The 20,179-nt window shown below is 37.4% G+C and overlaps 2 protein-coding genes across 2 annotated transcripts; both read left to right on the top strand.

Annotated features, from left to right (window-relative positions):
• Positions 1–16,845: 16,845 nt before the first annotated feature.
• Positions 16,846–17,481, top strand: LOC147503602 (uncharacterized). Its single transcript, XM_086604902.1, has one exon. It carries the CDS (start codon positions 16,846–16,848, stop codon positions 17,479–17,481), a length of 636 nt encoding a protein of 211 aa, XP_086461028.1.
• Positions 17,482–17,631: 150 nt separating this feature from the next.
• On the top strand, positions 17,632–18,264 carry LOC147503601 (uncharacterized). The gene has a single exon (XM_086604901.1). The coding sequence runs from the start codon at positions 17,632–17,634 to the stop codon at positions 18,262–18,264; it is 633 nt and encodes a 210-aa protein (XP_086461027.1).
• Positions 18,265–20,179: the final 1,915 nt, after the last annotated feature.

Below are 20,179 nucleotides of genomic sequence, written 5' to 3'. Positions count from 1 at the left end.
ATCAACCTTTACCTGACTATCGTGAGAATTCCAAATCTTATAATGATGACTATATGCCCGAAGTCATAGTTTCTCTTACATGCATTAATGCATAATCACCCATAAATGAGAAAACTCCAGCATAACAAACTCAAGAGCAAGTATTGGACTCGACACATTTGGAAAATGGCATTGAGAAAATTTATGAAGATTTAGGCAGAGAGGACAAAAAAAAATGAAGTGCTTGGAAAAGAGGTGGATTTCAATTTAGTTTGGTCGTTAAAAACTTATCGATGGAACAAATTTGTGACATCCTTACTATTTCAGATATGAACCACAATCTTGTAGAAACACCAAAACTAGATGAAGAATTTTCTGAGTCCTCGAAATCATGTGAAGAACCACCACCCAAATATCACCATCCCAAATTAACACCTCTTGAAATCAAACCTCCATTCATAAAAAAAATTCACCAATTTCTGAGGACTGCGCCACTAAACCATTTCAAAGAAACCTCAAATTCGCACTTAATTAGCCAATTTCCTTTGAGATCATTCATAATTTTCTAAACCTTCCCAGTAAAGAGACTTTGACCAATATATAAACACAAAAGTCTATCATTTCAGTAGTTGAGAAACCTGGTATGTCCTATTCCCCATCATTTGAGCTTTATGAAGAACATCTACTGCCAACCTCTCACTCTTGTGGACAATTCAACTATGATGGGTTATTGTATAAGTTCCATGATGGGTTACATAAGCTTTCTCTTATCATTCTGCATCTTACACTCCACATCATCATCTCATTCTGTTTGGAGGTGTATGCTTTTATATGTTTTTATGGATTGATCCCCAACTATTTAGGCTATTAGTTTATAGTGAACATAAAACTTACTCACGTAGGAGAGCACGTCGTCCTAGACAAACTCCAATTTCTCGTCTCCCACCTTCTAAGATGGCCGACGAAGTTGTGCAAGCTGAAGAGCCTCTCTCCAACTTCTACACACCGTTGCAAGATGGACTTCCATCTTGTATACGACTCACACAGCGCACGAGCGATTTTCGCATTATACCAAACATGTTCAATCTTCTACCCATCTTTCATGAGTTTGAACATGAGTTACCGTACGAATATCTATGCCAAATATATGAAGTATGTAATACTTTCCACCATCCGGGCGTCACTGACGATCAAGTGAAGCTACGAGTGTATCCTTTCACTCTAGCTGGTAAGAGTAACACATGACTTCTTTCTCAGAAGCCCGATTCCTTCGATACATGGGAAAAGGTTGTGTTCTCCTTCATTAAGAAGTATTTTCTACTGAAGAAAATAGAAAAGATAAGAAGTAAGATACAGTTCTTTAGACTAAGTCCGAGTGAGACATTTTTCGAAGCATGGGATAGATTCTCTGACCTACTCCATTCATGTCCTCACCATAAACTAGAAAAATCCACTCTTGTCTAATGTTTCTTCAAAGGTCTTCTCCAAGAACACAAAGTAACCCTCGGCATCATGAGTAATGACAATTTTTTGGATAAAGGTGCAATCGAAGCTCTAATATTTCTTGAAAACCAAGATGAAAAGAGTATCCATTGGGGCGATATAAACAAGTTCAGAACAACCCAACCCAATATATCTAAGGCTAGTGGTATTTCTGAAGTGAAATCCAATCTAGAAATCAAAACTTTAATCGAAACCATCACAAGAAAGATAGATGCCCTCATAACCAAACAAAAAGACCAAACTCCTCATCTTGTAATGAACATAAATACCCCACCATACAATTTATGTTTAAGCTTAAATCATATAGATGCCACCTGTCCCATGATCACAAACCTATCATCACTTAAACCAGAAGAAGTATGTGTTTTCAATGTACCAAATGCACTATGGAGACAACACCCAAACTTCGCATGGACTAATAATCCACAAACCCAACCACCTCCAGGTTTCAATAACCACATGAAACCACCAAATACAATCAGACAAGGACAATGCACCTATAACAATCAGAATAGAGCATTGATTCCATCCCATTTTAACCAGAACTACCAAAACCCACCTATCAACAACCAAAGAGACCTAGTTTCAATTACACCACCAACTAGTGTCTAAATAGATAAGCCCACCGAGATAATGTTATCGGTCATGTAACAACAAACTCAAATCCTAGCATCCATATAACAATCGCTGAACTTGTTAGCCTAAGCCAAAATTCAAAAAGGTGTGTTCTCTAGACAAGCTATTCCAAACCCTAAACAAAGAAACACAGCCTTTGAAGTAACAAGTGATGTGAACGAAGCTGGAGCGCTAAAACTTCTTTCATGATTATCCTATCAACAAGGATTAAATCCTCTTTTCCACGATGTATTCCTTCCCCATTCCATTCCATCTTTTTCTTTAAAGGAATACATCAATAAGGTAACCGAACCTTCCATTTAGAGTGTGTGGTTGTAAGTGCCAGAGCCTTAGTCTATGTATATCTTGTATATTCTTTGTAAAACACTTTTTACTCATCGTTTGAGTAAGTGTGAACCTATGGAGCGAGTATACAATTTTTATTTTCTTTATTTTACACTTTATTTTCAAAACAGTTGTTTTCTCTGTTATATTAATGCAAGATTCTCGATACATAAATAGTTATGTGATTTTCTGAAAACAAAATGGGCAATGGATTCTACACAAGCCAACCCCTAGAACAACGCAATCTAGGGGAGGTTTGAGACCAGTTTTGCTTAGGTTAGAGATATCTTTTTCTTAGGAAAACCAACTAAAAAAAATAAAAAAGTAGATGAGGCGTCTCCGAACGAGAATTAAACAAATAGAGTAACCCAAAGTGATACTATTTTCTGTTTAATTCTATCTTTTGCCTCCACCTCTTTATTTGTCTCGAGAATCTGACGTTAAAAGACTCAAACTTGTACAAATTTTCAAAAAATTATTTATTTCTTCTCAAAATCTTTCCCCTTCTTAATCTCTCTTTCTAAAAACTTTCAAAACTTTTCTAAAAATGTCTTATGTTAAGAACAAAAATCCTCCACCTAGCAAGACTAGATGGATCAGTTTCAATGATTGAAGTTGATGTAGAGTGATGAGTCTTCAAAAGTTTATAAGAAGTGAGTTTCATCCTAGATTGTTTGGGCTTGAATGATAGGAGTTTGAAGAAAGGAAGGTAGAGTTTTTATCTTAGGACTTGTGTTTTTATCTAAGTTGTGAAGAACATTAAAAGCAAAGTTTAAGTTTTTGAATGATTGAAAGAAACATAACTTGGAAACAAAGAAAGGAGATTGATTGCTTAAACAATAACAACAATAAAAGAAGATTGATTGATTGATTGAAATAAAGCAAAATAACAAGATTGAAATGAAAGAAATGAAGACCAATAAAGTAAATGACTTGAATTGAAAAACAAGAAAAATAAATCCTAATGACACTAGATTAAGTCTAGGTGCATTCTCTACTCCTACAAACCAATTGGTTTGGATCCTAAATGCAATGGATGCCTTCTCTCTCCTTCACTTTTAGTTTATATATCCCTACTTTATGCCTTTTACTGATTTGCCCTTCTCTATTACATTTGAGACACCTCACACTTCACTTTTTGCTTTTGCTTTTCCTTTTGCTTTTTGATTTCTTCTTAACTAAGGCAGGTTTCGGAAAATACCATATTTGGAGATAAGGGCCTCCATATCTGGTCTTTTGAGTTAAGGGCTTTGACCTTTGACTTTGACCGCTGACTTTGACTTTTTTAGCACTTTTTCATAGCAGCTTCTGGTTTCATAATAAGCGTGATTAAGGCTCATTTTGGTGTTAAGATGTAGCTTTTATGATAAGTGGTCTGAATTACTCTGTAACCTGAAAAAGGCAATAAAAGCTATGAGTTGTCTTTTCATTATGTATAAGAAGGGTTGTAATGTAGTAATATAAGGGTAATAAAATGCACATTTGGGAGTTGATCACCACCCCCAAATAGCATCTTGCTTGTCCTCAAGCAAGGATGAGAGAAAAAAAACTAAGATCACAAATGAGTGATTTATTATAAGTTATACTAATCTCGTTTCGCAGAGTGCGATTGTATTGACCATATGCAACAAGGCCTTAAACCACTAGGAATTCCATAGTGGACGAACTTTAAGCCTCATGAGAGTTTTCCAGTGAAGGTACTCACAAACTTCTTCTATTTAGTACAAAGGGTCTTGTTTCCTTATTTATTCTCAAAAGTTCATACATCTCATTAGTGGGGAATAATGACAAGCTCCATTGAACTTAGAATAATATATGTACAATAATTTAATCATCTAAAGATAAATGTGCAAAACATGAGCAATGAAATGCAAAAGTAGAGTTGTTTCCGAGACTTTTGGAGAGCGTCCTTAAGGTGGGTTCTCACAAGGGTGTGTTGCAATCACAACTCTCTAATAGATTCACTCAAGGTTCATTCTCTCAAGTGCAATGGGCACCTATATTCCTCGCATACTCAAATGATGTCTAATGAAACCGGGGTCGATTGATCACGCTTGCCACTTACTATCACACCATCCTATTCCTAATCGAGCTAGAGGTCTTTTATTAGGATTTGAGAGGCAAGGGTGATGGTTTAGAAAGAAAAAGGAAGGGAAAAACAAAATCTTATAAGTTGAGAAACTGGGTCTTCAAGATACGTGTAACTAGAGAAGAACCTTGTTTTGTTATTTTTCTTTCAAATTATGATACATTCTTTAGCCCTTTGGCTTTGTGATTCCATATGAATTTGAATTTTTGGGAGTTCTAACTTTTCTTTTGTTTCTGTTTGTTTATGATATCGTCTCCCTTTGATTTTGAACTTTTGGGAGATTCAAATTTTGACTCCTTTGATTGTTTTAGAGTTTTGGTTTTTGATGGGTCTTTCTTTTCTTCTCTTTTTGAAGCAACTAACTGTTCTATTTTTGTACAAGGTCTTCTCTTCTCTTTTTCTTGATATCCATCCAGTTCTTAACTTGTTAGCTGGGTAAGCTTTTTTATTATGTGTTGTAATGGGTTAGGAATTTTTGGTGAAGAATAAAAAGGCTTTTAGAAAGGGGTGAAGGCTCAAGAGGGGTAACTAGAGGAAACCTATCTTTTTGGGTTTTGAATGTTTATTTGGCTATATCGATCCAAAAAGGGCCTAAATTCTCTCTTAGGATATGGCGTGGTGATTAAGCAAGTGGATGTGTGGTCTTTCTATCCTCACATCCTTTGTGTCATCATTCAATAATCATTCAGATGAAGCTTTTGGCTAGATTCTCACAGGATATGGAACTTAATTGTTCTAACCTTGGTCTCGAAACTCACTGCTATATACAAACAAATGCTGATGCATGCCATTCATGAAAAGATGCGGAAACTATTGTACGTATAATAGTCTAAGTATGAAGAACAAATCCTTACTCTATTGCTAAAAAGAGACTTCTAAAACTTTTATTCATCCTAGAAATAGGGGTCGATTGATCACGCTTGCCACTTACTATCACACCATCCTATTCCTAATTGAGCTAGAGGTTTTTTATTAGGAGTTACGGGGCTAGGGTGATGGTTTAGAAAGAAAAGGGAAGGAATAAAAAAATCTGATAAGTTGAGAAATTGGGTCTTCAAGATACTTGTACTAGAAAAGAACTTCGTTTTGTTCTTTGCTTCCGAATTGTGATTCATTCTTTTAGCCCTATGGCTTTGTGACTCCATATGATTTTGAATTTTTGGGAGTTCTAACTTTGCTTTTGTTTGTTTGTTTGTTTGTTTTTTTTTTTTTATGATATCGTCTCCTTTTGATTTTGAACTGTTCGGAGATTCGATTTTTGACTCCTTTGATTTTTTGCAGTTTTAGATTTTGGTGGGTTTTTCTTTTCTTTTCGAAGCAACTAACTGATCTATTTTTGTACAAGGTCTCTGAAGTTTTAGATAGTGGTAGTAACTTCAAAAGAGTTTGTTTTTAGAAGTGAGGTTCATCCTAAATTGTTTAGAGTTTGAGTGAGGGAGATGTGAAGAAGAAAGGTAGACTCTTATATGGATTAGAATGGTTCTAAGCTAATGAAAACTTGAAAGCTTTGATTGTTATAACATTGAAAAGAAGATTGAAACAACTTGAAATAAGAACAACAAGATGAAAGGAATATTAAAATAAGAACAAGTAAATAACAAGTTTGATTGAACTAAGAACAAGTAAATAACAAGTTTGATTGAACTAAAAACAAGTAAATAACAAGTTGATTGAAATAAGAAATAAAACAACAAGAAAGTACACACATGAATTGAAAAACTCGACAAGAAATTAAACAAACCAAATGCACATCATATTTTGAGATAAGGGCCTCCATCTCTGGTCTTCTGATTTGAGGGCTTTGACTTTTGACTTTGACCATTGACTTTGACTATTTCAGCACTTTTCCATAGTAGCTTCTGGTCTTCATAATAAGCGTGATTAAGGCTCTTTTTTGTGCTAAGATGCAACTTTTATGATAAGTGGTATGAAATACTCCTTAACTTGAAAAAGGCAGTAAAAGCTATGAGTTGTCTTTTCGTCAAGCGTAAGAGGGACTGTAATGTAGCAATATATAGGTAATAAAATGCACATTTAGGAGCTGATCAGTCTCCTATTCTCTTTTTTCTAATATCATCCAATTCTCAACTCGTCAGCTGGGTAAGCTTTTTATTGTGTGTTATAACGGGTTAGGAATTTATGGCGAAGAATAAAAAGGTTTCTAGAAAATGGTGAAAGCTCAAGAGGGGTAACTAGAGGAAAAACTATCTTTTTGGGGTTTTAACGTTTATTTGGCTGTATCGATCCAAAAAGGGCCTAAATTCTCTCTTAGGATATGGCGTGGTGATCAAGCAAGTGGACGTGTGATTTTTCTATCCGTACATCCTTTGTGTTATCACTCAATAATCCTTTGTTCAAACCTTGGTCTCAGAAACTCACTGCTATATACGATCAAATGCTGATGCATGCCATTCATGAAAAGATACATAAATTATTGTACGCATATTAGTCTAAGTTCGAAGAACGAATCCTTACTCTATTGCAATAATGAGACTTCTAAACTTTTTATTCATCATAGAAAAAGGAAACAAGACATTTTAATACTAATTAGAAAAATATTTTTGGTCTTTTTCGAAAAACAAATTTTTTATAAAGGAATAAATATACTACTATATCTAATATAGAAAATGCCTAGTTTTTGCCTATACCACCTCCAAATAGAAATATGTTTTGTCCTCAAAGTATGAAGAGATAAGGAGAGAGATTACCATAAAAATATGAGCAAAAATGGCGATACACCTGTATTATGTTCTTCATAATGAAAATACACCACCCCCAAATAAGTTTGGGGTGTAGGTTGTTTGTTATAGAATGAGAAATACATGGTTTATTGTACTAAGGATAATTATTCTACTATGAATTATCTTTTTGGGTTTTTGTATTTTTGAAAACATATGAAATGCATGGAAAAATTTGGCATGATGTATATGTATTACCTTCTACTCATATACCAAATACCACAAGAAAACAAATAAAACAAGCATATATAGAATTAATATTATACTAACGTCAAAATAAAGAAAAATAAAATAACAAACTAAAGATAAAACATAGATTACAAACTATCTATACGGACACTAGGGAGCTACCTAGTCAGAATATGTGTGTGATTCGTCTTAACATCTAGAAGATCCATCTCCTTGATGACATCGGGTCCTAGCTTGTCTATCACTATGCGGGAGTGCATCCTTAATGCTCTGCAGTGTTTTAGTGACACTTTACTGAAAATCGTTGCTGCTCTTTCTGGAAAGACCGTTGCTCCTATCTGAGGGTCTGCTGTTCTGCTAAAAATGACTCCCTGTGTTTGTTTGAGATGGTAGATGTGCTGGTGCAAAATTCCTGGCCTCCATGGAGGAAGTGAATTCCGTCCATGGGCTGAGTGAACTATCGAGTGGCATATTCAGCGAAGTAATCCACTTTCTTAGTAGAGCGCGCTTGCTCGGCGGCTATGGCTGCAGGTGGAAGCCAGAATTTCTGGATGCAGTGGGCATAGATAGGACATGTGGTAGCATCCTTGACCTCCACTAGGGCATCTGTGGCCTCGAACCCCCAGTGCTGCATGATCCTAGTGACCAACACTAGTAGAGAAGCGGTGGACCTCTTGGGTTTACAAAGTTGTCTCCCAAATGAAGGTGACGATGTAGAAGCTATTATTCTGCTCTTTAAGAATCCATAGAATATGGAGCATCGCCTTACTGATGTCAGAAAGCTTAGCTGAGCCTAGCAAATTGTAGGCTGTCTACTGAGATACTACCAACTGATTCTTTCACATCGAACTCTGAAACGCATAGTGAAACTTGAGGTTTTTCACCCCCTCTAGAAGCGTCTCTGCTATCATCACATCGATGGTCTTATTGTCTGGGGATTGTTCCGTCTGAACATAAGCTTTCAGAGGAATCTCCAGAACCTCACTCACCACCCCCTTGGTGAGCTCAAGCGTTCGTCCATCCTTGACAACCGTGATGCGGTCATCCTCCCCTCTAAGCATGTGATTATAAATGAAAGAGTGAGAAAGGGAGAAAAAGCCGCACCTTCCAACAAAGCCAAAGCCTCACATCTTCTTCTTCCTTGAAGTGCACTTTAAATATATCGAAATTAAAGATGGGTTCAAAATTTTGCTCTGACACAATTTTAAGAACTCGGACCATTTGTAGTATGAATTGATAAAATATGGGTTTTTAGTTGAAATGGGGGTTGAAAATGGAGGAGGATGTTGAAATTTGGAGTGGTTGTGTTTGGGATGAACGGGCGGTCGCGAGCTAACTAGGGGCGGTCACGAGCTGTCTTGGGGCGGCTAGGGTTTGTGAATTGTGAGGAAGATGATTGTAGGTTGGGCGGTCGCATAGGTTAAATAGGGTTGATGGCACTTTTAAGTTAAAACGAAATTTTGGCTCAAGCCTAAATGAAATTAGGAAATTCCGATCTTGTCCTTAGTGCCTTGCCAACTTCAAGAGCCGATCTGCGCTTCATTACTCATCCGATCTTGACCCGTGAGGTACCAAAACGATCAGCATAAAAAATACTACGCAATGATATACACTCACATCTAACGGTAAATAAAAAATAGATGAGAGAAAGAAACGAAAAGGAACTGTAGGGAAATATGTACAAACAACAGAAGGAAAATTTTCATTAATTTTTTTGGGTTTTGAATAAATTTGACTGAAATTTTAAAAATGTGGGTAGTTTTAAGTAAGATTCCCAAGTTTTAGAAGTTTTTGAAAACTTGAGTCAATCCCAACCAGATGGTTGGATTACTTTTTTCAGCTGCGCTCGATGAGTAGGTGACTGGCACATGAAAATCTTGAAAACTGAATTTTCACTATGAGGTTGAAGACCGGGACAAGTTGGTGTTTGATAGTTTGAGCACCAGCCTTCTCTCATAGCTCGTCTCTTACGTGCATATGAACTCTTATCTAAACTAGGAATGATTTTCGGTATATGTGTCCATATCTTCAACTGCAGACAAAGCTTCACCTATGCGAGTTGGGGGATTTACTATGCAAGACATGGAATGTTCTAACCCGGGCAAATAGCTCGATGATATATGCGGCCCTTAGTAAGCAAAACTGATATCAAACTGTCCCTAGATTACGTTGTTCTAGGGGTTGGCCTATGTAAAATCTATTGCCCGTTTTGTTTTTTTTTGAAATCACATAACTATTGATGTATCGAGAATCATCTATTATAAGCGTGGTGAAAACAAACAATTATTTTTGAAGGGAAAAGAGAGAGAGTTTTTGTTTGTTTTTTGCTTTTTGGGTTTTTTTTCCTACATTACTTAACTATAATAGAAAAAAAAATAATAATAAAAACTACTAAGAATCATCACTATGATGAAAAGTGATCCTCCCTATCGAATTAAAAAAAATGTTTGAAATTAAGTGACTCTAATTGAGAACCTGCGTGGGGTTTGGCTTTCCCTAAATTGCGTACCTCCTGGTTTTTGCAAGAAAGTAAATCTAGTGAAGATGACTAGCTCTATTTCTAGATAATCTAGTCTCTCATCTCTTAATCTCCAGTTTGCCCTATTTGGTAGCTATTCCAACCAGAGAGAAAGTCGAAACTCAAAACAACTAGAAAACACCCATAAAAGAAAAAAGTTTTTGAAATAAAAGGCTCAAGTTACCAGCCATCCCATGGTTTGGCATTCCTATGGAAGAGGAAACATGCTAAACAACTATAAGACACCTTCACTCAATCCCCATCTCACCTTTGCTTTGTTTCACATCTTTTCTTAATAGAGGAAAGACTACTCAAGCGTCAAAGGTGAAGATTGAAAGAAAGTACTTAGGTAAAAATAGAAAGTAGGGAAATGTAAAAATTATGACAAGGAATTTAAAAAATAATGATGAGTAATAGTGCTCCATAGGGGTACACTACTCAAACGACGAGTAAAAGTGCTAACGTGGAATGCGAAAGATATACGTGGACTAAAGACTCCAGCACTTATAACCACACCTTCAAAGTGGAGAGGTATGGTTACCTTATTGATGTATTCCCTTAAAGAAAAATATGGAATGGAATGGAGAAAGAATACATCTAGGAAAATAGGATTTAATCCTCGTAGATAGGATGATCATGAAAGAGTTTTTAGTGCTCCAGCTTCGTTCACGTCACTTGTTGCTTCAAATGCTATGTTTATTGGTTTAGGGTTTGGAATAGCTTGTCCTGGGAACACACATTTTTGGGTTTTGTCTTGGGCTAACAAGTTTAAAGATTGTTGCATGGATGCTAGGATTTGGGTTTGTTGTTGCATGACAGATAGCTTTATTTCGGTGGGCTTATCTGTTTGGACACTAGTTGATGGTGTAATGGGAACTAGGTCTCTTTGGTTGTTGATATGTGGGTTTTGGTAGTTTTGGTTAAAATAGGATGGAACCAATGCTCTGTTCTAATTGTTATAACTACCTTGTTCTTGTCATGGCCTGAATGTATTTGGTGGTTTGTTGAAACTTGGCGGTGGTTGGTTTTGTGGAATGTTAGTCTATGTGAAGTTTGGATGTTGTCTTTATGGTGCATTTGGTACATTGAAAGCACATACTTCTTCTGGTTGAAGTGAACATAGGTTTGTGATCAAGGGATAAGTGACATCTATATGATTTACGCTTAGACAGAAATTGCATGGTGAGGTATTTATGTTCATGGCAAGATGAGAGGTTTTTTTTTTTTTGGTTGTGAGGGCATCTATCTTTCTTGTGAGGGTTTTGATTAAAGTTTTGATTTCTGGATCATATTTCACCTAAAAAATACCACTAGCTTTAGATGTACTGGGTTGGGCTGTTATGGAATTGTTTATGTCGCCCCAATGGGTACTATTTTCAGCTTGGTTTTCAAGAAAGGTTAAGGGCTTTGGAGGGTTACTTTGTGTTCTTGGAGAAGACCTTTGGAGAAAAATTGGACAAGAGTGGATTTTTCTAGTTTATGGTGAGGACATGAATGGAGTAGGTCAGAGAATCTATCCCATGCTTAAGAAAATGTCTCACTTGGACTTTGTCTGAAGAACTGTATCTTGCTTCTTATCTTTTCTGTTTTCTTCGGCGGAAAGTACTTCTTCATGAAGGGGAACACAACCTTTTCCCATGTATAAAAAGAATTGGGCTTCTGAGAAAGAAGCCATGCGTGACTCTTACCAGCTAGAGTGGAAGGAAACACTAGTAGCTTTACTTGATCGTCGGTGATGCCTGGATGGTGGAAAGTATTACATATTTCATGTATTCGGCATAGATGCTCGTATGATAACTCGTGTTCAAACCCGAGAAAGATGGGTAGAAGATTGAACACGTTCGGTGGAATGTGAAAATTGCTCGTGAGCGGTGTGAGTCATATACAAGATGGAGGCCCATCTCGCAACGGTGTGTAGAAGTTTGAGAGAGGCTCTTCAGCTTGTGCTACTTCGTCGGCCATCTTAGCAGATGGAGGACTAGAAATAGGAGATTGTCTAGGACGACGTGCTCTCCTACGTGAGTAAGTTTTATTCTTACTAATACCAGTAGTGCCTGAACGTAATATCATGCACTTTTAGAAAGACCGCAAAACTATCCTAACATGTGCAAACGATGCAAAGTATGCTCAAGCAATCGAAATTCGTTTTTGCAAGTATGGAGTTTTGAAAACTTTGCTTGGTCTATAATTTACTATGCCATGTTCAAAGGAACAATTTGGCGCGAGATTAGGATGACTCTACTACACGTCTTAGAAAAGTAGGCAGTCACTTCACTAAATGGTGTGCTACCAAGAATCTTACTCACGATAAATCTAGGGTAGGGGTGAGAAGAAGGTAGTTGGTCCACCGAAATCTGGTAACTGATTACTCTAAATCCTCGTGGCTATATTTTTGTCATTTTTTGGAGGAGCGTGACTACTTTGGGCTATAGTTGATTGATTTTAATTTTTTTTTTTTTTTTGGTATAGGGCTTCAAGAATCAAGCAACGTCCAATTTATCTATATTGGGGAATGACTTCCCAATAGTTGTTATGTGACTCGGGTTCAGCCTTATGCGTGAATGGAAATTGCAGTGCGGAAATTAAATTTCAAATAATCACGTAAGCATGTTTGAACACACAAGGTATCCTCTTACATAGGCTTCGAGGAGGTTTAGAATTTACCTCTCAAGCCATGCTTACACACTACTTGAGGAGAAGGCTACGTTGGTTGGCGCGTGATCTGAGAATCAGGCCCAACCGTTTGAGCTTTTCCCTGTTTTAAGTTATAATAAAAGTCCACTTAAAAAGCCCACAGTTTGGGTTTTTGATAATTAAACAACTTTGTCTTCTAGGGCCCAAAACATAAAAGTAAACTAATACTAAAACTAATCTAATAGATTAACTAGTTTAGATAGATTATCTAGATTAACTAGAGCTAAACTTTGTTAGAGTGTTGATTACCAAGCTGATTCAAAGTGTGCGAGTGTATGATTCACGACTCGCCTCGCTCACTTGAACTTCTCAAGACAATGAAAACTCTAATCTCTTGGTAAGTTTAGAACTTCAACCAAGTTTTCACTCATGTTCATCCACATAATCAATCAAAAAGTCATATTTTCTATTTTTTTCATTTTTTTTCTTTCTTTATATCTCTATCTATTACAAATAAGTTCCACTGATTTATACTACTTTATTACAAAATCTGGATTTGTATATCAACTAAACATTACAAAACAACTAAAACTGTGAAAAATCTGGATTGTATATCAACTAAAACATTCCAATGGGGACAGGTTTAGAAGTGACATGAAGTGAGATAACTTAAGTCACTGTCTTGATCTGGTGCCATCTTTTCTTACCAAGAATAGATAAATCTAAAACCCTTTGTAGGTTTCTTATCTAGTTTTTTCGTTTATTTTTCCACTAATAGTAAAATCCTCCATTGTCAACGGTGGGAGTTTATTAGTGGAAGCTTATAGTTGTCCATCCTCTGTTGGTAAAATCCTCCACTACATATAGTGTGAGTTCACAGAGGAACCAAGGCCAAATAGGCAACATTGTCCTCTGTCGATAGCCTTCTCCAAATACAGGATACCTCTTCGTCATATACACATGGCTTCCTCAAGCAACCCAAATAGGTCTATGGATACTCGTGGCACCTCATGGAGTTCTCTGTTTGCTTGGTCTGGGTCTTTAGAGTCCACAGTGGCCTTTAAGTCTTTCTCTCCCATCTATGTTGATGGAGTGGCTCAGTTTCCGTCGGATTTACTGGAACAAGGTATAAAAGAATGGGATGATTACCTGGTGGGGTACTTTCTGGATAAAAGATTGTCCTTTTTTATGGTAAAGGATGTGCTGAAAAAAAAGTGGAAATTGAAAGGGTTTTTGACATTACCACAGACAAAGAACTGTTCTATATGAGTTTTACGAGCTTAGAAGATCGTCAAATGGTGTTGGATGAAGGTCCGATCTTTATTGCGGGCTGAGTGTTTGTAGTTAAGCCATGGACAGTGGAGGTTGATAACTACAAAAACAAGGTGGCCTCCATCCCTCTATGGGTTAAGCTGATGGATGTACCAAAAGAAATGTGGACTTTTGATGGACTCTCATATCTTGCAAGCTTAGTGGGAGGCACACCTATGTTTATGGACGATGCTACAGCTAAAAGGAAAAGATTATCATTCGCAAGATTTTGTATTGAGTTCCCTATAAACTATGAATATAAAGAAGCTATAATAGTGAAAGTTGGAAACCGAGAGGTTGCTATACCTCTGGAATATCCATGGAAAACGAAGTCTTGCACAAACTACAACAAGTTTGGGCATTCAACATACCAATGCTTTGGTATGGAGACAAATGGCAGTTTAGCGAAATGGTGATGAAACAACAACAACTAACAGAACAAGAGGAGATACTCTGAGCCAAGAGGGAAATGAAACTGAAACTGTGCAGGAGAGACAAGCCTCTGTATTATGGAAGAAAATGGGCAGCAAGCCCATCAGAGTCATAGCGAGATCCACTCTCTCAGTAATATAAACTTAGTTTCCCCTGGACGCGTAGAGATTAACTTTGAAGACCATCCTACTGAGGATCAGTCTCGAGTAGTTATGTAATCTCCTATCCAACAGATGAGAGGTCTACACCCTGAAGCAAACTTATTTTGTGCAGAGCGAAATATATTTGAGGAATTGGCAGACTTGGAAGATGATGATATTTCTGATGCTGACCCTGAACTATTTGAGGATAAGGTGGTCACGCCTAGACCAGAATCAGAAGGAGTGGAGAGGTCTGCAGTGCAAACAAGAGCCCAGAAGCAAAAGGCAGTGCAACAGTCGCAATCATAGTCAGGGAAGAGAGGAAAGGGGAGACCCGAAGGGAGTGGAAAGAAGAAAGGCCGTTAATCCATCCCAATGATTAGAGTAAGTAGTTGGAATGTTAGGGGAATAAATGACTACATGAAAGCAAAGCAGTTGAATAAGTTTATAAAGGAGAATAAAATTAGTTGTATGGGACTGTTGGAAACAAAGGTAAGAATGGAGAAAATGGCAAACATAAAAAGTATAGTGTGTCCCCAATGGGCATTGGAACACAATTATACTAGTGATGAGTATGGCAGAATATGGCTCAGTTAGGATAAAAGTATTTTGGATGTTCAAAAGGAGGTGGAAGGGGTACAATTTCTGCACTGTAAGGCTACCAGTTTGCAGTATGGGTTCAGCTTTTCGTTAACTATTGTGTACGCAAGCAATAAGCATCACGATAGATAACTTTTGTGGGAGGAGTTAAAAGCCTTAAGTGTAGGTATCCATGGTCCTTGGTGTGTAATGGGAGACTTTAATAATGTGTTATTCTCCCATGAAAGAATTAGAGACATGGTTGTACATCCCAGGGAAACTTAGCCGTTTGCTAGTTGCTTAAATGTAGCAGGGCTATTTGATCATACTACTTCAGGTTGTTTCTATACTTGGAATAGTGGAGGGGCTAACGTGAGAAAATGGTCAAAAGCTGGATAGATGCTTAGTCAATGATGCCTGGACATCTCTAACCTTGTCCACAAGTGTTGAAATATTAACCCAGGGAATCTCAAATCACTACTCATTGGTTATGTCTTTCTTTAGTTATGGTAAAAGCCACCCCTTCAAGTTTTGTAATTTCTAGTTGCTTCACAAAGACTTCAAGGCTTCTCTCAAGGAGTGTTGGGGTATACTAGACCATGGTAACCCTCCATTCATGTTGACAAGTAAGCTAAAAAGTCTAAAGGCAGTGTTAAAAGGTTGGGCAAGATCCTTTTGTAATGACACTCAGAGGATGGTTGAAGAAAAAAGAATGCAACTCCAATCAGTGCAAGATTTGTTACACCAGAATCCATTGGACTGCTTCCTTAGTGCTCAAGAGTTTGAGTTGCGAGAAAAGCTATGTAGCTTGATTAAAATTAAATGGAGGAAGCTGACATTTTCCATAAAACAGATATTGACTGGCTATGCTTCGGGGATAAGTGTAGTGCATATTTTTTCAATGCGCTGAAAGAGAAGAAAACTAGAAACTATGTAGGGGTTATAACAGATGCACAAGGCACAAAAAGAGAAGGGAATGACCAAATAGCTGCTGCTTTCCTCCAATTCTATTCCGAACTTTTGGGGGTGTCTTCCGAAGAATATTGTGACTCTAGATTCCTCAATAACCTTATAGTAAAGGAGGTCGATCAAAATACAAGCCTCTCTCTCATCTCCCCTATTACTGAACTAGAGATCAAGGAAGCCTTATTCGATATGGAGGATAATAAAGCACTAGGCCCTGACGGTTATAATGCTTGTTTTTTTAAAGAAAGTTGGGATACTATTAGAGCAGATTTCATCAGAGCTATCAAGTATAAATTCCTCCACAGAAAAATGATTGGAGGTATAAATTCCACTTTCCTCTGCCTCATCCCAAAAATGAAAACTGCATATTCAGTTGGCTTTTTTCGACCCATAGCTTGCTGCAACATTATATACAAATGTGTGTCAAAAGTAATAACCAACAAGATGAAGTCTTGTATTTCTGGGCTAATCTCAAGTTCCCAATCAACTTTTATACCTAGGAGGTCTATTCAAGACAACCTTCTCTTAGCTCATGAGTTATTAAGGGGGTATTCGAGAAAGCATGGCCAGAAAAGATGTGCAATAAAGCTTGATATCAAGAAGGCCTACGATTCAGTTTCTTGGCAAGCTATTGAAGCCATATTGCACAAATTCAAGTTTCCCAACCTGTTCATAGAATGGGTGAAAATGTGTTATGCATCTCCTAAATATTCAGTTCTAGTGAATGGGATGCCTGAAGGCTATTTTGAAGGAAAAAGATGACTTCGGCAGGGTGATACAGTCTCTTTGTATTTATTTGTACTTGTCATGGAGATCTTGAGTAGACTTCTTCACCAAGATTTGCAGATGAACAGAATCAATGCTCACTCAAAGTGTATAAAGCTAGCCATATCACACCTCTGCTTTGCGGATGATGTGCTACTTTTATGTAAAGGCAATATTGAATCCATGATGTCCATCAGAGATACTCTAAAACTCTTCTCAGAAGCAACAGGACTTCAATTCAGCAATGAAAAGATGACCCTCCTAATAGGCAGCATGACTGACGCAGAAGGGTTAGAATTGGCAGCAGTTCTGAATATCTCAGTGGTCACTCCACCTATAACCTACTTAGGTTTCCCCCTCACTGCAACGAGACTAGGCATCAGAGAATGTTTGCTGCTGATTGAGAAGATATCTGCTAGAATATCTAATTGGAAGAATAAAGACCTAAATAGAGCTGCAAGAGTGCAATTGGTGAAATCGGTCCTATCATCTTTTCAAACCTATTGGGCTCAAATTTTTGTCCTTCCTAAGAATGTGATAGAAAAGGTGGCAAAGTTATGCAACAGGTTTATTTGGGTAGGGCCAAGCATGGAAAAGAAGATGCATCATGCAAGTAGTGCGACCTTCAGACTAGATAAAGAACACGTAGGACTTGGCGTCGTTGACCCTAGAGTTTAGAATAAAGCTGCATATTGTGGCTTGAGTTATAAACTTGCGCAGAAATTAGATTGTCTGTGGGTCAAATGGTCATGGCAACATCATATCAAACACAAGCATTTTTTGACAATGAAAGCACCGAGGGACTGTTCATGGGTGTGGAGAAGAATAATGAAACACAGAGAAATCTCATGGAAGTTCATTAGATATTGTATTGCAAATGGCAATGGTACTAGCTTCTGGCATGACCCATGGTGTTCAAGCCCACTTATTCTCAATGGTCAAGCCAGAGCACTACTAGCACATGTTGTCCCAGAAGATGCAAATGTGTCAGTAGTGATAGCTGATGGTGGCTGGTCAAGGATCATCATTGACCTACAGGAGTGCGAGGTAAAGGAATGGATTATGAAAACGGAGATTAATGCCTACACCACAGAGGACCAGGTTACATGGACACCTAGCAGCTCAAGAGCATTCTCTACATCTTCAGCTTATTCGCTCCTTAAGAATGTGAGGAGTAAAGTCAAATGGTTTAAGATAGTATGGGGGGAGTACTCAGTTCCAAAGCACTCATTCACAATTTGGCAATTGTTTTCCGGAGCTCTTCAAACACAGAATAAACTGATGGCGAAGAAAGTCATTAGAACTACAAAATGTTGTTTGTGTGTCAACCATGATGAAAGTTCTTCCCATCTATTTTTCAATTGTTCCTATTCTAAATTGGTCTGGGAAGAGTTCAAGAGGGCTATGGGCCTACCAGTCACTATTAGAGCATCCTATGATGAATGGTATTACTTAATGTGATTATGCAGATCGAATACTATGGTGTCAAAAGTGATAAGAGCATTCATATGTGCAGTAATGCAAACCATTTGGACTAAGAGAAACTGGAGATTAAAGAAAAACCAATTTAAAGTAGTTGACGAGGTAAGTCAAAAGGTCCTCAATAGTATGAAGATTTACTTGGGGAAAACGCTGGAATCAGTCTAGGAAGATATGGAAACCAAATTGTTGTTGGCAAAGTTGGGAATCGGGGTAAGATTCAAAGACAGAGAGGAAAAATGGGTTAAATGGGAAAAGCCAGAGGTGGGTAAAGTGGTTTTGAACTCTGATGGGTCGGTGCAAGAAGGGGTGGCAATCTATGGTGGAGTCTTGAGGGATAGTCATAGGGAAGTGCTAATGGCGTATAGTGGAAGTTCTAAGAGGTTGTCAGTGATCTTTCAGGAACTCCTTGCAGTATTAAAAGGGCTCGAAGGTGCGGCATAGCTGAACATCAAACATCTTCAAGTGCAATCAGCCACAGTGGTACTATAGGAACCTAGTTGCCCAAATTCAAGCCGAGAATTTGAAGTTTGATCAATTATCCTTTGTCCATGTCTTCAGGGAGGGTAACCAAGTAGCTAATTACCTATCAAAAATGAACAGAGAAGATTGTAATGGTATTTTGTTCTTTATTCCCCCTATGGATCAAAAAATGCATGTATTGATCACGAGAGATAAGGAAGGAACGTTGTATCTGAGAACCTGATATAAATAAAAGGTTGGGGTGTCCAAACCCCTAGTTATTATTTTTATTTTTTTAAAAAAAAAAACTGTGAAAAACTAGCTAGACACTGGAATGCTGAGGTGGACTCGCGGTCGCCTGCCAACAAGGGCGCGGTCACCCGTCGAATTCCAACCAAGTTCTATTGGTTTTCGGCTGTAGCTTCAGCTCCTCTCCAGCATGTTGATCTTGAACCTGGATTTGCAAAAAAGTATGTCAGTAATGAAAAACAACGAAATAAATCAACAAAAATTAGAAAAATAAGAAGTGAAAAGGTGAGAGTGGTGCTTCCTCCTTAGATGCTCAACTAAGCATTCTTACTTCTTAAATCTATGACGGCAGTGCCATTTGAAGTAGTGTAGTGTTGAGTATCTCAAAGTTATTAATGTGGTTCACCATAGATTGTTTAGAGTTTCAATGGTTCGGAGATTTTTAGAAGAAAGGAAGGTATAGAATCTGTAGTTTAGGACTTGTATTGGTTAACTAGTTATGAAGAACATTGAAAAGCTTAAGTTGAAATGATTGAAATAACACAAACTTGAAAGCAATGAAAGGAAATGATAAATTAAAGAAAGAACAACAAAGAAAGATGATTGATTGATTGAATAACAAAAACAAATGTAGCTTGAGGCTACTTTTGAGATAAGGACGTCTTCTCTAGTCTTTTGGGTCAAGGATAATATCTTCTGACGTTGTGAGTTTGGGTCACTAACCGTTGACCGTTGACTTTGACTTTGACTTAACTTTTCAGCATGAACTGGAATCTTCTTAAACAACATCAATAAGGCTCCTTTTGGTGTAAAAATGCACGTTTTAAGATTTCTAGTACAAAATAGCCTGTAACCTGAAATTGAGTATAAAAGCAATGAGTTGTCTTTTCATTATACGTAAGAAGGGCTGTAATGCAATAATGTAAGGGTAATAAAATGCACATTTGGGAACTGATCACCAGCCATCTACTCACTGAGCATAGCTAAAGAAAGTAATCCAACCATCTGGTTGGGATTGACTCAAGTTTTCAAAAACTTCAAAAGTCTTGAGAATCTGACTTAAAACGACCCACCATTTAAAATTTCAGTTCAAATATATTCAAAACCCAAAAAAAATAATTAAAATATTTCCTTCTTTTGTTTTGTATATATTTCTTTTCAGTTCTTTTTTGTTACTTTCCCTTAT

This window comes from Coptis chinensis, chromosome 4, assembly GCF_015680905.1.
Source record: "Coptis chinensis isolate HL-2020 chromosome 4, ASM1568090v1, whole genome shotgun sequence".
In the NCBI taxonomy this organism is placed as follows: domain Eukaryota; kingdom Viridiplantae; phylum Streptophyta; class Magnoliopsida; order Ranunculales; family Ranunculaceae; genus Coptis; species Coptis chinensis.
Note: the sequence above shows the minus strand (reverse complement) of the source record. Positions and strands in the feature narration are given on the sequence as shown.